This window comes from Athene cunicularia, assembly GCF_003259725.1.
Source record: "Athene cunicularia isolate RWA chromosome 2 unlocalized genomic scaffold, athCun1 chr2_part1, whole genome shotgun sequence".
NCBI lineage: Eukaryota > Metazoa > Chordata > Aves > Strigiformes > Strigidae > Athene > Athene cunicularia.
In genome coordinates, this window is record NW_020799095.1 from 83,328,509 (window position 1) to 83,349,683 (window position 21,175).

Consider the following 21,175-nt stretch of genomic DNA (forward strand, 5'->3'; position numbering starts at 1 on the left):
AACAGTTTCCTGTGGAGTTTAATTAGTAGTTTCAAAAGTATACCTGGTTAAACACAAAAGCCTCGCAAGTCTAATAACATAGGTTAAAAACTTATTCTAACAGTGACAATTCAAGTTTCATTACAACCTTTCTGCAGATAATCCCTAAGTGAAGCATACGATTATGTATCTGATTCACAAGCTACCCTATACTGCAAATAGATGTTATCTGTTACAGAAGTTCCTTCATGGGACTGGCAACAAGCCAACAATTTATGTTTGAAAGATGATTCACACAAAACACCAACCTTGGAAACTGTTGTTTGAAACAAAGAAAGAATTACTGTAAAAGAACAACTTCCTTGGTAAAGAAAAGGTATGAAGTTTAAAAGCTGTCTTGTGAATAGAAAAAGCTTTTCTTTCAGAGGGCTTGGAGTACCAATTCCTAAACAGACATTTATAACTTTTTCTTTGCTTCTAGGAAAGCCACACTAAGGAGCAAGACTGGATTTTACAGAGTAAATGAAAGCTGCTGAGAAGGGAATAATCATTTGACATGTCTTTAAAGTCTTCTGCTTAATTAAGTTTCCAATGTCAATAAAATGTAACAAATGTTATACCAAAAAATGCTAATTATAGCATATGTCAGCAGAGACAATAAATTAGTTGCAATAATGAAATAATTTTTGAGAAACTTATTGTGATGATGTCAAAATAGCAGAAAACTGAAAAAAAAAATATCAGAAAAGGATAAATGTTCCCACAGACAGTCAAGAAGTGTTAGTTTGGTACCTAGCTGGAGACATGATAAACATGATGGATTGCTATTTTATTACATTTACACAGTAATCACAGGCATCAGTTACTACCCAAAATGTTGAGGCATCAAGCTATTATTCTTTGCTTGGTTCTCCTTGCTTAGACCAGGGGTGAGAGGTTACCAGTGTTTTTATCTGTGAAAATGTAAGCAACGAATCAAATACGGGCTCTAGATTTTCTCCACCTCAGAAAGACAAATGGAGTTTGCCTGCAGCAGTTCTCTGCACACCTAACAACCAGAGCTGTTCCAGACTGGTGTAGAAAAATAACCCACTGCTGTAAGATTTACACCTGTTGCAGTTTGGGACTGAATTCCCAGTTTTGACTGTCAAGTTCACCTACAATCACTGAGTTATCTCCATTGCTGTATTAAAGTAAGAGACTCTGCCTAAGCACTTCATGTGCCATTGCCAACCATCACCAGAACCAGTATGAGTGTTTTTCATCTCGATTCATTTTGCTGCTGATATGCCTGAAATGGTTCACTTCACTGCACTTTATTTTAGAAAAAAAAATGAACTTGATTTGAGCTTCATTACACAAGGTTCTTTCACATTTGCAAAACAAACCACCTGAAATGGAACGAATACTTCTATTAATGCATCCACAGGAATAAAAACCTTCTTCCTACAATAAACTAATGAAACCTAGTGCTCTAGATTATTTAAATCTTAACCCTTGTTCCTGACACAGAAGCAATCTTATCTTTCTATTGAGAATTCTGCTCTCCAGTACCTGGCACCCAGTCCCTCCTGCCCTGTAAGCACCTCCTGTGCCACAGAGTGTGGAGGCTCGCTCTCCTGAGCACTGGCCAGGCAGCAGGCAGCCCACCTTCAGAGCTACACTTGCAGGGATCCACCTGATGCAAAGCATGTGCTGAAGGGCCAGCTGGCTCTTCAGGCTGAAGTGGTAACACTACACACACCACAGCTGCTCCCTCAATGGGGAACTGTTTGGGATCATCCTCCTCTGGTCAGCCCCTAGTTTCCATGAAACCTGTGTCTACCATGCCTTTGAGGGTCCTTCCCCTTGGTAAGTTTGTCAACATTGCCTAATGTAGTTCAGAAGTTATGAATGGAAGGAAGGCAGGAAAGTGATCTCCATAAAATCTTCTCCTCAGGTAAAGAAATAGCATTTATATATGATCTGTGATAAAGCATTAGTAACACAGAGTGAAAAGAAACTAGTGTGTGAGTTTTCTAATACATTGAGACAAACTGTTTTCAAAAGATTGCATACCTTGAAGACATAGAGCTGCTAGTTCAACAGCAGTTTCATATGGGCATTTCAGTCTTAAAAAGAAAAAAAATAAGCTATAAAAAACCACATCTTATTTTCTCAGTGAATTCCTTGTGCAATAAAGCTAAAAAGTAATCTGATAGAAGAAATGGAAACATTAACTTCCACAAGATATTTATGATATAAAACATCTACAATTAATTTTCACTTGCATATGATTATTTTCTAATTTGGTACGTTCTAATTAGCACTAAACACATTATATGCTCCACCATAAAACAAGCTTGAACTAATAGAGACAACATTACATCAACTAAGAAACCACTTTGTCTTCAATAGTGTATTTTAGAACATATGGTTTTGAGTTTTTTGGGGATTGTAATAAAAAAATAGAGCAAGTGTGAATTTATTGGCCAGGGTGAGACTATAAACACACAAAATGCTTTTGCAGGGTTGACCTGTGCAGAAAGTGTTGCACTTTATCATCTTTTCCTCCTCTATTTTCCTACCATATTGGAAAATATGGCAAGCTCATGTTATGTTTTCAAGTCATAAAATTCAGGACAGTCTTTGCTCTCTTTATACATTTACCTGGTCAATCCAAAGGTCTCTATCCATTCTATTTGTCAATAATATAGTCACAATGGACACAAAGTCATGTGTCACTTACTCTGAAGGAAACAAAAATGCATGTGGATCTGTAAATCATGTTTATAATCTGTGCATGAAAACCATAAAGAATTAAAAAAGATCATGCAGTTCAAGTTTTAAATCACTAAGAGATTAACTATTATAAACACTTTCAATTACAGCTGCAAGAGCAAAGAGGTACTTACTTCCCTGAAAGAATGTCTTGCCGGAGCTGCAATACAAACAGGTACCTGACAAATAAAAATTCAGAAGGTCAAACGTATATATAATGCCATTTTTCTAGCCCGGTGGCTAGAAAAATACCCCAATTCATTGAATAGTCACAACGTTTTCATTAACTTGCTCTTAAAAGAAAAGGGCCTTTAGGATCACTTAGATAAACCCTGCAACCTTCAAAGTTCCCATAGCTTTCACTAAAATCAAAAAGGAAAATCAAAAAGGAAGAGGTTTTTCATTATGGGCTGTGTTCAGCACATTGTCCAAAGCCTTGCTGTTTAGGGATGTGCTTTATTTAAGCATACACCACAGCAACATAAATGTTACCGACACTCCAGTGTTCTGAACTGGGTCTTGCCCAAGTTAAGCTAGAATTGAACTATAGGATCTAGACATAATGCAGATAAAGGCATGAAGGACTACCTTCGCAAACACAAATACAGAACATGGAAAAATTTCAAACCGGGCAAAATGCAAAGCTGACTGAATTTTCACTTAAAATAGCAGGAAAGTTCTGAATAAAAGAAACCTGAATTCCATAGAGCCCACAAACTTATTTAGGAGGCCCAGTAGGAATTTATAGCCTTCAAACTGTAGCAGTATTTTAAGCTGTTCAAATTGTAGTAGCATTTTAAGCTGTTGCTAATCCTCGGTTCTAGGCATGCTTCATGTTTCACAGACACTCAGAGTTGGTGTTCGAGGCATGCAGAAGTGCCCCAAGTCATACAAGAGCTTTGTACAGGATACGATGTATAGGATGGCGCAGACAAGCTCTGCACTGCTCTAGACACTACAGGGTGAGGCTTGCAATGATGAGTGATTCAAGAGAAGAAAGTACAAAGCACTGCTGATAGTCAAGCCAGTAAATGTGAACGTAAACCTCTCCTATGTTTACAAAGGATGCTAGAAAGATAAAATGTTTTTCACCACAGAGGATGTGCTATGAACATGGTGAAGGATGAATAGTTGGAATCAGATAGGAAAACAGAAATGAAAAGGAAGATTAAAAAGACTTCTCATGATACACTAAAGCAGAATCAGATTTATCCACGTTAGCTCTGTGTCACATCTCTGATTCACATACTTGGCTAATACCTGACTTGTCAATCAAACCTAGGAATTTACATGCATAGATTTAAGGGTAGACGAGTATATTTCCTGTTCTTACTGCTTTCCCCTGATGATTCACAATCCCATGAACTCTTCTAAATTTGCAAGAAAAATCTGGGCAGTGGTTCTGCAGCCTCAGAGTCAGTGTCAGCCAGCCTGTGCAGCACTGCAGCTCTGCTCGGGTTGGTATGGCCTACTCTGGCTCCTTTTCTGCACCAGACCAACAAGCATTGGCATCTCAATTGTTGATATTCCAAATTAGAAAAATACCTTAGAAAATTCTCCACAACACACATGTACTGACACATTCCTCTCTTGTTTTTCTAACTAAACTAACTGATCAGGACCCATAAAATGACATAAGATGTCTTCCAAAACTAGATTTCAACTGTGTTTTTAAACTGGAAAAAGACAGTTTGAATGAAGCATTTCAATACTTCCCCATTACTGTGCTAATTATAAGAATATGATGTTTACAGCTTCACTAAAAGCTGAATTTCACTAGAAAACAGGTCTCCACATGGAATTTTGAACAACCCCCCTCAACCAGGCCAGATCATGGTTACTGTTAATAATAATTTTTCTTCCTCCTCTTGCTCCCATTCCATTTCCACTTGGAATAATTTTGAGTATATAGTTGTCAACCTTCACTTTTTACTCAACATACTACATGGAAAATATGATCCAGCCAGCATAAAAATTCTTAAAAATCAGCAACATTCAAAATTGTTTTCCCCAGCAAAAAACAAAAATGTAACTACTCGTTCACTGTAAAATCAATTTCCAGTTCATTTTCATTTTCCTTCCATAGCTTCACAGTGGTCTTCTGTCATGTTTATAATTAAAAACAAAATGTTCATAAAGCTGAAAATTTAGCTGACTAAAGTGTTTTTCTAATTAAAATAGTCTTCTGAAATGTCACCTTTCAAGAGTAATTAGATCACAATGCATTAGTGGTTAATACTTTCAGCGAAAATGTCTTACTCAATCACAGCAATGACCACATAGCTCAAAACCCCACATCTTAAGAGTGCCTAGGATCATATGCCTCAGAAGATTAAACAAGAAATCTTGTGGTAGACAGTAATGGAATAATTTCACCACAAGGGAAATGCAATACTTGTTAGACAGGCACCTTGATCTATGAAGACTTACATCAATTTTCAGAAAAGATATATTATTCCTACTAATTTAGCTGCATTTTCTCATTAGCTATGCCCAAAAAATCATCCAGGTTTTTGGATTCTCTAAAATCTTATTGTCACGTCCTTCATCTGAGCAGGACATAACACATATACTCAATTACAGAATTGGCAGGGAGTTCTACAGGTTAATTATACATTGTATAGGAATATGCCCTTTTATTGAATTAACACTGCTGCACTAAACTGATAATGAATATTGAAGCCTCCATGTCAGTATCATCAGGTGATGACAATTAGCAATTTGATCTTGTCTCAGGCAGTGAAAGAAAATAGACAGTCAACACAGCAGACAGGAAAGGAGACAGTAAACGTGTGTCTGCAGGCATAAGTTTAATGTAAAAATCACATGGACATGAACTACAACAATCTTTAAACACCTTAGGCTGACTGGGAATACACTGATTATCACCAAGCAAATTAGAAGATACAGAAAACGCCCTATGGTGAGAAACAGAACAAAACAAACAAACAAAGATAAACCAACATTAAGATAGATTACTATGCAAAGATGACAGAAAGTTGGCAGATACAAAAGATAAGTAAACCCTTTTCCTCCAGCTGCTCCTTTCCCAGTTTTCAGAACATCCTCTAAATCACACCAGAGTGCTATGAACCCAGTAAGGTATAGTCGTCACAGCCCAGAAAACAGCCCATCAGACTGAAACAAAAGACCTCCAGGTATTCCAAGGTGACTTTACACAATGCAGTTTTTACACCTTTCTTTTGAACCACAGAGAACTTGTTGGGAAGTGGAAGAGATTGAATCAATCAACTGTTGCCCAAGAACTCAAGCTGTCTACTCCCACAATTTTATGGCCCTTCTACCATTATTAACTCACACCCAGCTGCTGCTCTCCCCACTCAACGCTGCCTTTCTTTGCTAACTTTAAAGCACAAGAACACAGTATCTCCTACAGACTAAAACACTTGGAGAGGCCCATGAATGTTTTTTTGCAGCAAATAAAAAGATGATGTTTCTCTGACAGTAGAAATATGCCAAAGAAGTCTGAAAAAATGACCATTCTCTGTAAGAAAGGTCAAATCACCTCCCTGCAGTATTCCCATGTAGCTTAGATGTCTTAGTTACCCTTCTGCCAGTCACACATGCATAGTTCCTACCTTGTAAACTCCTCATGAAGGTTGTTCGGTTCTGATGAATAGTACTTAATTCGAAAATGCAACGTGTACGGAGGTCCAACTGTATATGCAGAGATTTTAAATGGGGAAAAAAAAGTTTATACTAGTTGTGGTTCTGCTAAGGCAGAACAACAGCCACCACCCCACAGCCCAAGAAAGACAAAATGAAGTATGTTTTTCAAATTTATCAAAGAAGAAATATTTCATGTTTTTAAATTTAAAAATGCATGCAATAAAAAAAATATTAGATTATTACCATACTTAATGATGCTCTAATCATTAGATTAATTGAGCAACAATCCATTTGGCAAACATATGTTTTTCGGATGTGCCCCACAGCACACTATGACAGCAAGTTCCAGGTACACTGCCTGTTGCTGGGGGCAAGGGGAGATGGAAGTGAAAGGGAAGAAGAGGGTGATGCATCTTGTTATCCAGCACAAACACAACTCTAAAAAAACCCTCAACCAACAGATCAGCTTTTGACTGATACACATGAATGAGAAAAGGTAAGATAAATAAGGTGAAAGTAGGAGAGGGGTCTCTGGAAGGCACCCATGAATGCAAAAAGCTAACAAATTCCATGAAACAGAGCTGTAAGAATTGTTGTTTTCTAATGCCAGAAGTGAATGTTAGGTCTGGCTTCCTACGCAACACAGATAATAAAATGTTACCCAGCTACCATGAGACTGTGACCAATGCATCCTTATCTGCCTGAGCCTCATCCTGCAGACCAACAGCCTGCTGGTATATTAAGTGCTGGAAAAATGACTCTGTCACACCTTAAGTTCTTCTGTAACACCACATTCACCCAGTATATATGTGCCTGTTACTGATCCATTCTACTAAACAACATGCAGCCAAAACTAATAATTAGAGCTTTCCTAGAAGACAGGTTACAGTACCCTAGGCTGACAGGCACCACTGGTAAGGTCTGCATCAGTGAGATAATGATTCTTTACGGGCCCACTGCTGGGAAAAAAAGGAGCAGTGAGCAACATCCATCATGAAAGAGGAACTCTTTTCAAAGCACCTGCTGAATGTAAGGTAAAGAAAAGTATCCTGTTGTGAGACAGACCTTTACAACACCCATCAAATTGCTTCCCTCTTTGGCGTTCCTCAAAGCAGGGCTTGGCCAATTTCTTTTTAAAACAGACAAAACAGTGCAACTAAACTGATCGAAGGTGTTACAGAATCGCCAGTTTTCCACATTTTAAGACAGATGAAGAAAAGGACAAAGCTATCACAGAAAGTGCACCTGCAAATCACTTAGTCACGGTAAAGAAGTCTGTGATATGATGAAAAGGTGAGAGAAAGCCAACCACAGCAGCTATCTTTACCACCTGTTCTAGCAGACTGACACCCACATACTGTGGAGTGAAAGCAAACCGTCCTAAAGACCTTTGAAGAACTCCATCATTTATAAAAATCGTGTAGATATTTGGATACTTATCAGGAACGCAGGCAAAGCACCACTGGAGTAATCAAGACACATCTCTGTGCGATCCTGCAAGGGGGCCAACAATCTCCTTGCAAAAGGCTGTATTTTAGTCTCATAGAAGCAATATTATCAGTTGGTCTATGGCTGTTGTCAACTGCATTATATTAACAAAACACATTAGTGCTTCTGCTGTGCTGTACCCAAGCCTGCAACCAAATTACTAGTGATCAAGGAGCAACTTGCTTGCCTTAGCCAATTTCCACAAAAAACTCAGTGGCCAACCCCCCCCCCCTCCACCCCAAACTCCCTTGGATGAAATAGCATGCATTTCTGCTAGTTTTATTTAAAATATACAAAAAAGAGGTTAACCATTACACAATGAAATATTTCCCATTCATTCAGTCTTTGAAAAAAAAAAAAAAAACCAAACCAGGAAATCTGTTCTGGATTGGAAGGAGTGACAGAAACAGTGATCTGTGTCCAGGCAACCTGATTTCACAGATCAGACAGAAATTACCTGGTAACCTACTCTGCCTCAGACAAACAGCACATGTTTAATGAGAGTTACTGAAGGGCTGGTCTATTGCTTGGAAGTGCTCTTGCATTTAGACAGGATATAGTCAGCCAATTAGACATTAAATTAAATCTATTTCCTAAGAAACATTTATTCCATTAAAGGCCATATTTAAAGATTCACAAGCACGTTCAAACACTCTAAGTTCAAATTCGTAAGGAAGTAACAAAATAAATAGGCAGAGACATGGTACTTACTTTTTATTTGCTTCTTAATGAATTTTGAATGGTCCAACCAGTGCTAAAAAAAGAAAATCCACATTTAAAAGCAGTTCCATTTCAAGATTTTGTTGACAGAATAAACTAAATACAGTAAAATTTAACAGCTAAAAATTTCTAAAAAGAAAATACTGCCATATTTATTTGCTAAAGTTCTACACATCTGCAAAAGTTTATTTGCACAATCAACAAATTATCTTCTTTCATAGGGGAAATCTTGACTTATAAATGCATCAGTACTGCCAGGGAAGTTTCACACTCTTCCAGAGAGGAAACTTCAAAATTCAAAGCCCCAAAGCAGTGGTGTGTGAATACCCTTTCATCTCCAGGTTTAACTGTTGCCCAAGTGCCCCTGAGGACAGTGGGCCAAACCCCTGGGTTTCATTCTTTCAACTCCCCTGTTTGATGGAGACCCTCCAGATCCTGTACTGTCCTGCTTTCCATTGCTCCATAACCAAGGATGAAGACTTAACACCCACTAAAACTGTATGGGAAACACTGATGCATACCCCTTTCCCCTTTTTAAACGAATGGCGAAAGAACTTGAATAGTCAGCATAAATGCCAAAAGAGTATGCTTCCCAGCAAAGTTTCTGTACTCTCTCATCAGTGCAAATTGCAACTACAGAAAAGTAGCAATAAATACTCTCTGTGTAAATTTAGCTTAAAACTTTGACTGTCTCAGAATCACAGAATCATCTAGGTTGGAAAAGACCTGAAGATCATCCAGTTCAACCATTCACCTAACACTGACAGTTCCCAACTACACCAGATCCCTCAGCGCTATGTCGACCCAACTCTCAAACACCTCCAGGGATGGAGACTCCACCACTGCCCTGGGCAGCCCATTCCAACACCCAACAACAAGTTATGTAAAGAAATGCTTCCTAATATCCATTCTAAACCTTCCCTGGTATAACTTGAGGCCATTACACCTCTTGTCCTATCACTTGTTACTTGGTTAAAGAGACTCATCCCCAGCTCTCTGCACCCTCCTTTCAGGGAGCTGCAGAGGGCGATGAGGTCTCCCCTCAGCCTCCTCTTCTCCAGACTAAACACCCCCAGTTCCCTCAGCCATTCCCCGTACAACCTGTGCTCCAGACCCTGCACCAGCTCCGTTGCCCTTCTCTGGACACGCTCGAGTCATTCAATGTCCTTTTTGTAGTGAGGGGCCCAAAACTGAACACAGGAATCGAGGGGCAGCCTCACCAGTGCCGAGTACAGGGGTCAGATCCCTTCCCTGTCCCTGCTGGCCACGCTATTGCTGACACAAGCCAGGATGCCATTGGCCTTCTTGGCCACCTGGGCACACTGCTGGCTCCTGTTCAGCCGGCTGTCAATCAACACCCTCAGGTCCCTCTCTGACTGGCAGCTCTCCAGCCACTCCTCCCCAAGCCTGTAGCGCTGCTGGGGGTTGTTGTGGCCCAAGGGCAGCCCCCGGCATTTGGCCTTATGGAAACTCCTCCAGTTGGGCTCAGCCCATGGCTCCAGCCTGTCCAGGTCTCTCTGCAGAGCCTCCCTGCCCTCGAGCAGAGCAACACTCCCACCCAACTGGGGGTCATCTGCAAACTGACTGAGGGTGCAATCGATCCCCTTGTCTAGATCATCAATAAAGATGCTGAACAGGAGTGGCCCCAAAACCGAGCCCTGGGGGACACCACTTGTGACCAGCCACCAACTGGATTTAACTCCGTTCACCACAACTCTCTGGGCCCGGCCATCCAGACAGTTTTTTACCCAGCAAAGCGTGTGCCCATCCAAGCTCTGAGCAGCCAGTTTCACCAGGAGAATGCTGGGGGAAATGGTGTCAAAAGCCTTACTAAAGTCAAGGTAAATTACATCCACAAGCCTTTCCCCCATCCAATAAGCAGGTCGCCTTGTTGTAGAAGGAGATCAGGTCTGTCAAGCAGGACCTGCCTTTCATAAACCCATGCTGACTGGGCCTGAGCATCTGGTTGTCCTGCACGTGGTGTATGATGGTACTCAGGATGAGCTGCTCCATCAGCTTCCCAGGCACTGAAGGCAATCTGACAGGCCTCTAATTTCCCAGATCATCCTTCCAGCCCTTCTTATAGATGGGTGTCACATTGGCCAGTTTCCAATCTGTTGGGACCTCCCCGGTCAGCCAGGACTGCTGGTAAATGATGGAAAGCGGCTTGGCGAGCACCCCAGCCAGCTCCTTCAGCACTCTCAGGTGTATCCTCTCTGGTCCCATAGACTTGTGTATGTCTATGTGATGCAGCAGGTCACTGACTGTCTCCTCCTGGAGTGCAGGGGGGTCGTTCTCCCAGTGTTTGTCTTCTGGCTGAGGGGGCTGAATTCACTCAGTAAAACTAGTCTTGTTATTAAAGACTGAGGCAAAGGAGGCATTAAGCACCTCAGCCTTCTCCTCATCACTTGTTACCATGTTTCCTCCTGTGTCTAGCAGGGCATGGAGGCGCTCTCTGGTCTTTCTTTGCTGTTCACACACTTATAGAAACATTTATTTTTGTCCTTGATTGCTGAAGACAGATTAATTTCCAGTTGGGCTTTAGACCTGCATAGCCTCACAGCCTCTCTGTAATCACTGTGAGTGGCTAGCCCAAACGCTGTAAACTCTCCTTTTCTCCCTGAGTTGCAGCCAAAGCTCCCTGTTCAGCCAGGGTGGTCTTCTCTGGCACTGGCTTCTCTTAGAGCACCTGGGGACCGCCTGCTCCTGAGCCATTAACACTTCCTTCTTAAAGAGTGCCCAGCCTTCCCGGGCCCCTATACCCTTCAGGACCATCTCCCAAGGGATCTTGTCAAGCAGGTGCCCAAACAAGACAAAGTCAGCCCTTTCAAAGTCCAGGATGGCAGTTCTGCTTCCCCCTCTCCTGGCCTCTCTAAGAATAGAGAATGTCTGCGCAATTTCCTACACAAGTCTGCAGTATGATTTGAAGCAACCCCATGTAAACGTTCCTCTTGCAATAAAACAGTATTTGGACTTCCTTGAAATAAATGTTTTTCTATCTTTATGTATATATTTATTTTAAAATAATAAACTAGGTACTATGGAACAAAATCTTAGGAGAAAAAAAACTCTTCCTTCCTCTCCATTAAAGCATTCATGCTTTCAGAAAAAGGAGAATCTCTGAATGACTACTTAGCATTCTACTAACACCACACCACCAAGGCTAAATAAATGTGAAAAACTGTTTGTTGGATAGTAATGCTGCTATTTATTTACTAAGGATGTCCTAAGCCAAGGCAAAAATTTATTTATCACAGGTATAGAAGGGTATAGATCAAAAGTCTGACAACTTGCAACCCTTGAGGTAAATAAATCTCACAAAAAAAAGGAGAGAGAGGGAGAAAGAGAAATGGAACAATTATTCTGAAGGTGCTTTTATTTGCATGAGACTTGCTAGACTCCCTTAGGTGACGCTGCCAAGGAATCTATCGCTACAATCTGAAAAATCTACCAGAGTGGAAATAAAACATTATAGCAGCTCATACAAATACATTCCTTAGAGTTGCAAGTAATTCATTCTGTCTCTACTTTGCTGTTTTATGAGGAATTGTATCCAAAGCCACAGCAGTTCGAAGAAGCTATGTGAAATTTCAAAGTTTTGATAAGGAAAAAGTATCAACGTTGAAACTTTGGGTTTTTACTGAAATTATACAAGTCTGTTACTTTCACACCTCCAGGGCACATTAATTTTTTATGCTTCTAATACCTAGCTGCAAAAATGTCTTTCTCCTCAACATTTATTCTGGCTAAAGACAAACCACTCACAAAGAAAAATATACTGATTCCATTAAAAGAAAAGTTTAGCTTCATGTTAAATAAAACCAAACATGAATAATACCTATACTTACAGGCAAAAAACCTCCAATACCTTTTCATCTGTGGCTCATGTTAGTACCATGTTCAGAAATAAGCACCACACAACCTAAACTACAATAATTCCTAATGATGTAACAGCTGATAGTCCCAATCTTGGAGTGTGGTGTTCTAGCTGTATGAAAACTCAAATAACACCAAGTTTCAAACTGATTATTCAGAAGTGTAAATAGTTCAAAGAAGGTTTAAAAATCATTAAAACGACTCTAGGAACTACTTGCATGGACAATTAAATGAGAGTATAGCCTAGACAGGAAACTATCATTCACTCTCTGTACTCAAGCAGCCAGAGGCAGACTGCTCCAGGAGATGAAACACAGCAAGCATTAAACTCACCTCTCTTCAGAATCAAAAATAAACTGCCTTTTTACCCCCATCTCCCATTGCACATCATGGCTGTGTGTGATGTGGCCAACACACAGATCACAAAATAAAAATACGGAGGTAGGAGAAGGATTGGCAGTATTAATGCCCAGAGTTCCTAGACCCATCAGCTTTCATGCAGATTTGTGAACCAACACCAATTTACAAGCCAGATATTTTTTGCAACTTCTGTGAAAATCAGGCTGAATTTCAAGACTTCTTTGCCTCAGATAATATCAGAAGGTTTCTCCATACTGGAAATCACACCAGCTATCCAAATGTCTCTCTGAGCTCAAAAAATTGCACTGCACTCTAGATAAAGCCAAAAAGAGGTTTGGGCTTGGCTACATACTGCTTGCTGACTCAAGAACAGGAAAGTGAAAGCAACGAGTTCCGAAGTCTTACTAGGAAGCTGAATAAAATCTGAGGGGACTTTTGCACTCTCAGCACCTATGACTGTAGCTCTGCCTATCTTGTGCTCTGGCTAAACAACTGTACATTATTTCAGGATCTGAACTCATCACAGAAATTTAGGTATGGATCTCACAGTGTAGGACTGAGGCTCATGACAGTCAATTCAACTACAAAGTGTCACACTCCCCCATATCCAGACTGGACTCAGAAGCATCAGTGCAGAACAAGGATGAGAAAAGGATTAATTGGTTTAGGACTGTGTTATGGTAGGAAGGCAGCGTCTAAGCTACTTTACCCCCAGTAAGGAAAAAAGAACCCTAAACCTGGTCAAACTGCAGGCAATCAAGATTCTATTATTACTTTAGAATAAAATAGAGCGGAACAGAATAAACAGTTCAGTTGGAAGGGATCTACAATGATCATCTAGTCTAACTGCCTGACCACTTCACATTATCAAGGGCATTGTCCAAATGCCTCTTAAACACAGCTTTGGAATATCAACCACCTCTATAAGAAGACTGTTGCAGTGTTTCACTGCTCTCTTGGTAAAGAAATGCTTCCTAATGGCTAATAGTCTAACCCTCTCCAGGCACAGCTCGGAACCACTCCCATGCATCCTGTCACTGGATACCAGGGAGAAGAATCATCACTTTCTGCTTCTCTTCCCCTCCTCAGGAAGCTGTAGAGAGCAAGGAGGTTGCTCCTTTAATTCTGTCAGGTAAACTGGAACTTCAAATGATGGATTAACTTCTATTTATTCCTGTTTAATCCCAGCATAATTTCTTTGCTTTGCCAAATAAATAATATTTCCTATGGTATCAACTGACATAAAAACAGTAGTCACTGGTTAGGATTCATGTGCTGAAAACATACACAATCAATTCCACATGAAGGAAACACCATTTTTAAAAAAGATTTATTAAAATATTGAAAGCACATATTTATCTCAGCATGCTCTCCTGTTATCTCTCACTTTATCTAACTGAAGAGGAAAAAATAAGTATCTCAACACTTTGTCCGTGGTAGCAACCATTATTTTCTCAAAATAGTCATGCAGCAAGGTAAAGATGTATCTGTGTCAAGGTACAGCAGATAAACTATAACTACTGGAACAGTCTATGTAAGGACTACAGTGACTGTCAAATGAAGACTGAGAAGTACCACAGGCTGACACAAACTCATCACACACCTGAGCTTTACAAATTCCAATGCCTCTCTACTTGCTTCCTGAAAGAATGAAAAATCCTTGTCTTGGTCTATACAGCCCTCAAAGGTGACCTGAAAAGGAAAAAAAATGGCATTTTGACCCTTTTTGGTTGTCTTGCTTTGCTAGTTTAAAATGCATGAAGAATGTCCTGACTCTTTTCCCTTATGCTTATTTATATATTTAACTATCAGTAAGAGAAAGTTCATCCTTACTGGAAGTTTTATTTGCTCTCTGAAAAATATTGCTTAAATGCTTTCTCAAGCCTTACCTGGAGGTACAGGAGGGAGAACCGTGCTACTCAGGTTCAGAAAAGAAGGTGTGCTAAACAAAAGCTGGCGCCTTTAAAACAAAAAGTCAATTATCACTTCAACTGTCATCTTGCTGTCAGATTTCCTAGACGCTTGAATCCTACTAAGCTCTCTGCCAACAGCCACATAGCTTTCTAAATCAGAGAGGATAAAGACATATGTAACACAGGAGGAAGAAATCACCAAAACCAAGTCAATAAAAGCCCTACACACCAAACCACAGTTTGGGGATTTCTCTACACTATAAAGTTAAAAAAGAACAAAAAGTGCTTTCCTCTTTTCTTTTGAAGGTCACCTTTTAAATATTATTATGGTAGTAACAGAAAACCAAACGAGAATTGGGGTCATGTAGAAACTCTGGGACTATACAAGCATATACTTAGAAACAGTATAAGCTCCCAGGAGTTCACAGCTTAAAACGATGAGAAGATTGTTCTTTACACTCATGTAAGTTCCTTTGATCCATCCTAGAATGTTACGTTCCTCTTGAAAATGCAGAGAAAAACTGCTTTTAGATAAATTGCTTAGATACAACTCAAGATTTAATGAACACCAGGGGTGATGCTGGTTAGTATTTTCAAATAGGAGGCAGGGTGATGCACCTCCACAGGGTTACTAATGACTCCAAACTACAGAGAGCAAGCTGGAACACAGAGCGGCATTTGTAAATCGGTTGGAGAAATTATTTAAATGAGGATTCTGTAAGACCAACACAGCCAATGACAGCACTCCTAAATTACAGGGTAAGCCCCGACCGAGAGGGGAGGAGAGTGCCTGCCTTCCACTGGGCCGCTGTGCCAGGGTCACAGGAAGAGACTCTCACAGGGCCACCGAGGGCCTTCAGGTGGGGAGTTTCAGTTTGAGGACAAGAGAAGCCTACTCAAGGGGTGATTGAAGATGAAGCCAGGCTCCTGGCAGCAGTGCACAACAAACAGCAACAGATCAAGCAAAAACATTAAGAGACAGGTTTTGCTTTGGTGTGGTGGTATGACCTTGACTGGCCACCAGGTGCCCACCAAGCTGCTCTATCACTCCCCTTCCTCAACTGGACAGGGAGAGTAAATATGGCAACAGGCTCGTACGTCCAGATAAGGACAGGGATATCACTCAGCAAGTACTGTTACGGGCAAAACACACTCAACTCAGGGAAATTAATTTATTACCAAAGTGGAGTAGGATAATGAGAAATAACAAATCTTAAAACACTTTACTCCCACCCTTCCCTTCTTCCTGGGCTTAACTTCATTCCCAATTTCTCTACCTCCACTCCCAAGCAGCACAAGGGGACAGGGAATAGGGTTGCGGTCAGTTCACCATATGTCGTGTCTGCCACTTCCTCCTCCTCACACTCTCCCCTGCTCCAGCAGGGGGTCCCTCCCACGGGAGACAGTCCTCCACAAAATACTTCATCATGGGTCCTTCCCACAGGCTGATGTTCTTCACAAACTGCTCCATCGTGGGTCCCCCAGGGGGTCACAAGTCCTGCCAGGAGCCTGCTCCAGTGTGGGCTTCCCACAGGGTCACAGCCTCCTTCAGTCATCTACCTGCTCTTGGGTGGGGTCCTCCACAGGCTTCAGGTGGATCTCTGCTCCACCGTTAACCTCCATGGGCTGCAGGGGCACAGCCTGCCTCACCAGGGTCTGCACCACGGGCTGCAGGGGAATCTCTGCTCCAGTGCCTGGAGCATCTCCTCCCCCTCCTTCTTCACTGATCGTGCTGTCTGCAGAGTTGTTTAACATATTCTCACTCCTTTCTCTCAGTTGCTGTTGCACAGCAGTTTTTATCCCTTCTCAAATACGTTATCACAGAGGCATTACTAACTTTGTTGATAGGCTCAGTTTTAGGCAGCAGTGGGTCTGTCTTGGAGCTGGCCAGAACTGGCTCTGTCCAAGGTGGGGACACCTTCTGGCACCTTTGGTCAGAAGAACCCCTACAGCCCTCCCCACTACCAAAACCTTGCCAAGCAAGCCCAATAGATTTGGAGAAGCAATTCTGCCATGAAGTGCTGGATTTCACCCTTAAGGTCCCTTCTAGTTGCTTCACCGGGAGTCCTTTTCAAGAGTGGGCAATAAAAAACAACAAAACCCCAACCAATAAACCAACAAAAAACCCGGTAAAAATGCTTTCCTTCTCTCCACTTTGGCCCTTTGGTGACTGCATCTAGACTCCTGTGTCCCTTTCCTTGTCTCACCAGTCCAGGAAAGACACTGATGAGTGTGATGTAAGCCCAACATAGGGGCTTTGGGGTGGTGATGAGCTGGGGCACACAAAGGCAGGCTGCCTCTGGTCTGCATCGAGAATGAAGGGTCAAGGTGGACCTGACTGGTGACTTCAGCTGCCTGCTGAGAGGCTGTAGAGAAGATGAAGACTGCTCTGTGGCAGAAGGATGAGCAGCACCAGACCCAGGAGAAATCCCAGCTAGACAAAAGGAAAAGACTGTCACCATGAGGCTGTTTAGACAAAGCACAGGAACCCAGAGGGACTGTGGAGCCTCCGTCCTTGAGGATACCCAAACATGACTGAACAAAGCCCTGAGAAACTGGATCCAACTAGGGCTGCTCTAAGCAGGAGCTTGGGTACATGTACCCTCTTCAACAGCTAAGTTTTGGTGGCATCTTTCAGGATGCTGCTCTACCTGGCTTGAAGACAAACATTTTTTTTTAAAAAAAGAATGGACTTCCTCTTCTGCTAGCATTCACAACACAAGACCAAGCTGGGATTAATGAAGTGAACAGTTTGCATTTGGGCTCAGATGAGACCAACTTTTCATAAAACACTGGCAGGATCTTACAACTACAGGAGTTTTAAGCTAGATGGCTCAATCTTGTTTTAGACCCTCTTCAAGATACTGCTGCCACCACCTTGCTGAACAGAGCCCAGGCACAGTGGTATAGTGCCATATCAGTGCTGTTGGAGGTGTGAGGAGCAACCTGATCAAAGTGTGAAGTTAAATCAGTTTTCTAAGATGTCTCTGCTTTAAACAAGGCACTGGACCAGTTGGCCTCCTGCAGTCCCTTTCAACCGACATTATTCTGTGTGTTACCAGTTGTAGAGGAATGAAAACAGCAATTCTCATGCCAAGTTCTCTCCCATCCTGTGAAGAAAGACAGCTACCTCCCACAAGTTCAGAGTAGTGGGACAGTGCAAGCAACGCTGTCCAGTGGCATAAGGGCAGATGGAGCTGTGGTAAGAAAGCTCTGTGTTGGCATCTTGGGAAGTTCAAGGCCATAGATGCTAACTCCAGAGCCCTGAGGGCACCGATAGCCCTTAATGACCCTTACTAGCTCTATCTGGGATCTCCAACCACGTAGCATGTAGCATTCATGTCAAGGGTTGCATGGGCCCTTCTCTCCCATCCTCTCCGCCTACCCCTCATGGAGAGGTTGCCGTCTCTTCTGCACCAAGCCCCGAGGGAGAGGGGAAGGGAAGGCCTGGCTTCTATCAAGCTGCTGCTTTCCCTTTACATCCTACCCCCCAACTCTCAGTATGGTTGGTAACCTAATGAATTTATTTCTCTACAGCATTTTTTTAAAAAAATCTGACAACCACTACTAAGTTTCCATAAATGGCTAAGGCACACAGGACTTTTCCATAGGAGTATGTTCTTTACAAAGAAATCTCTACTTGCACTTAAAGTTTTTGGGATCCACTAGCATGTTGTAGTTTTGGTAGCAGGGACGGGAACTACAGAGATGGCTCCTGGTAGAAGCTTCTCAATGCTACACCAGCTCTAAGTCAGACCCACCTCTGGCCAAGGCTGAGCCAATTAGCAACGGTGGTTGTGCGTCTGTGATAACATATTTAAGGGGAAATCTGAAAGGAGGAGTAGATGTGAAGTAAACAGCTATGAAAACACTGAGGTCAGTTGAAGAAAGGAGGAGGAGGTGCACCGGAGAAGAGACCCTGCTGCAGCCCATGGCAAGAGGACAGGCTGTGACCCTGCAGCCCCTGGAGGTCCATGGTGGAAGAGATGCTCACCTGCAGCTGTGGAGGACCCCACACTGGAGCAGGTGGCTGCACCTGAAGAAGCCATGACCCTGTGGGAAGCCTGCACTGGAGCAGTCTGTTGCTGAGAGGACTGCAGTCCATGGGTGGGACCCACGCTAGTAGCAGTTCATGAAGAACAGCAGCCTGTGGGAATGACTGACAACACTGGAAAAGTTCATGAAGGACTGTGTGGGAAGGACCCCACATTGGAGCAGGGGAAGTGTGTGAGGAGTTCTTCCCCTGAGGAGGAGGGAGTAGCAGAGACAACATGTGATGAACTGACTGCAACCCCCCTTCCCTGTTCCTCTGTGATGCCATGGGGGAGGAGGTAGAGAAATTAGGAGCAAAGCTGAATCCAGAAAGAAGTGAGGGGTAGGGGGGAAGGTGTTTTTAAGATGTGGATGTATTTCTCACTGTCCTACTCTGATTAGTAAATTAGTGTTGGTGGTGTTCAAATTATAAATTGATGTTATTTTCTTCCCCTTAAGAGTCTGTCTTTTGCCCATGACTGTAATGGGTGAGTCATCTCTCCCTGTCCTTGTCTCAATCCCTGAGCCATTTTTTTATTTTCTCCTCCCCATCCATGAGGGAGAAGGGGTGAGCAAGCAGTTGCATGGTGCTCAGTTGCCCTCTGGGTTTAAACCATGACAAGTAGCACATGAGGTAGAGGCATTAATAATGTTCTAACAAGTGCAGCTGAAAACAATTTCTGTCACATTCCTGGAGTACAGGAATTTCCAAATTCAGTACTAGAATCTGGTTGGTACCATGAATAGAGGCAACCTTCTTCCAAATTAAAAACCAAAAATGCTGCAATAACTGCTGGTACTGATAATGTTATAGGTGTAAGCTACAAAAAATAAACACAAGCAGTATTTGGGGAAAAAAAAAAAAAAGTTTTTTTATTCCTATGATGCAAGAAGAGTTCTGGTAGTATACCAGCAATTTTCAAGTTTTCACTAAGCAAGCTCCTAAAAATGTTCCATTGAAGATGGAGACTCTTGTACAGTAAATTCAAAGCTGTTAACAGTAGCATTGTTTTTTCCTAAGTTCACTTTTGTAAAGTCCTTATAAACAGTCCATGGTACCTTGTGGTCTGCAATTCCAGGCTGAAAAAGTACTTTAGCATGTAACTGTTACAATGGAGTTCAAAAATTGTAAGACATATATCTCAAAGGCAACACAGATGTCTGTGCTTTAAATGGGCATGAAACACAAAGAAACTGAGGAACAGATCAGTCCCTGTTCCAGCAGTCCTGTTTTCTAATCACAGTGTGTTAAGGCCCAGATGCAAAGTGCTTTCTAGAGGTAATAAGGGGTCAGGAAGATAACCCTACCTGGCCACAGCAAAAGCACAGGATAACATCAAGTCAAAATGTTCAAGGCCTACAAAATAGCCATTTGAGGGAAACAGAAACACCACAAGCAAATCACACATGCAATTACCACGATGTCAGAAATAATTTGAAAGCAAGTGAAAATTTTGCAATGCAATGTCTTGCCTGAGCCTTCATGAAACCAGTTCTTACCGTTTCTAGTATGCAGACAGCCTCTGAAAAAAACCATATATGTGGCTGGGGCTACCTCTTACCACAGTTTTAATACAGAACCACTCTTGAAAGCTTTGGCCTTGTTAAAGCACTGGGTTTTCTGGGATTTTTTTTAAATTATACTGACACATTCAATTAGGAAGTCTCAGACATTCAGCATCCAGATTCCAGTACCACATGTTGTAAAGCAATCTCTTAAATGCAGTTACTAGTTTCAGCTGGCTCTTGAAAAAATCTCACTATATGAAGCTCCATACATCTTCCTTTTGCAATCAAGGACCCCTACAAATACTACTGTAAGTTATAAAATGTCAATGACTGTTGCAAATGTGCTTCTATGAGCTAACAACACTAGGCACTCAGCAGTCCTGTGCCACCTCCACAATTTACCCCGTCTCCCTAGAGACATGATGACCACTGGTATCAGGAGACAGTGATGTGCTTCTTTGTTTATCTCCACAGCTGGACAGACTGAACTCTAGCTTGCACTCCAGCAAAAGGTTCCCCTGTTCATGAAAAGGCCCTCAAATGCTTCAGCTCTTATCTCCTGCCCTTCCAGAGTTCTTGATAAGACCAGCTCTCAATTAATTTTAAATGAATGAGGAGGCATCTTCTAAATATATCAATTAAATGTCCCATATGTGCTGCTGAGGCTTGCCGTCCATTACTCTTCTGTTGCAAAGACTGCTGCTGTTCTGAAGAATCCACTTCATCTTTCTTAGACACACTCTGCTGACCCTTGCACGCTTTTGTGAAACCACTCAAGTACATGCATCTTTTTCCAATGATCAAGTGTAGCATCAGGTCATCTCTGCCATTGCGTAAGTATATGCAGTCACTGTTTTTTGTGGACTCCAGTTTTACAATCTTATCCTCCCCTGCCTCTGTCTCTTATA

General features: G+C 41.9%; 1 protein-coding gene across 2 annotated transcripts in view; it reads right to left on the bottom strand.

Annotated features, from left to right (window-relative positions):
• The window catches only part of EPB41L4B (erythrocyte membrane protein band 4.1 like 4B), a 130,057-nt gene that overhangs the window by 101,720 nt on the left and 7,162 nt on the right, over positions 1–21,175 (bottom strand). For both annotated transcript variants that reach the window (XM_026843117.1, XM_026843116.1), the window contains exons 2-5: positions 8,569–8,611; positions 6,339–6,417; positions 2,874–2,918; positions 2,038–2,090 (exon numbers count right to left, since the gene is read on the bottom strand). In XM_026843117.1, coding sequence (XP_026698918.1) covers positions 2,038–2,090; positions 2,874–2,918; positions 6,339–6,417; positions 8,569–8,611 — 220 coding nt within the window. The remainder of the gene's footprint in view (positions 1–2,037; positions 2,091–2,873; positions 2,919–6,338; positions 6,418–8,568; positions 8,612–21,175) is intronic.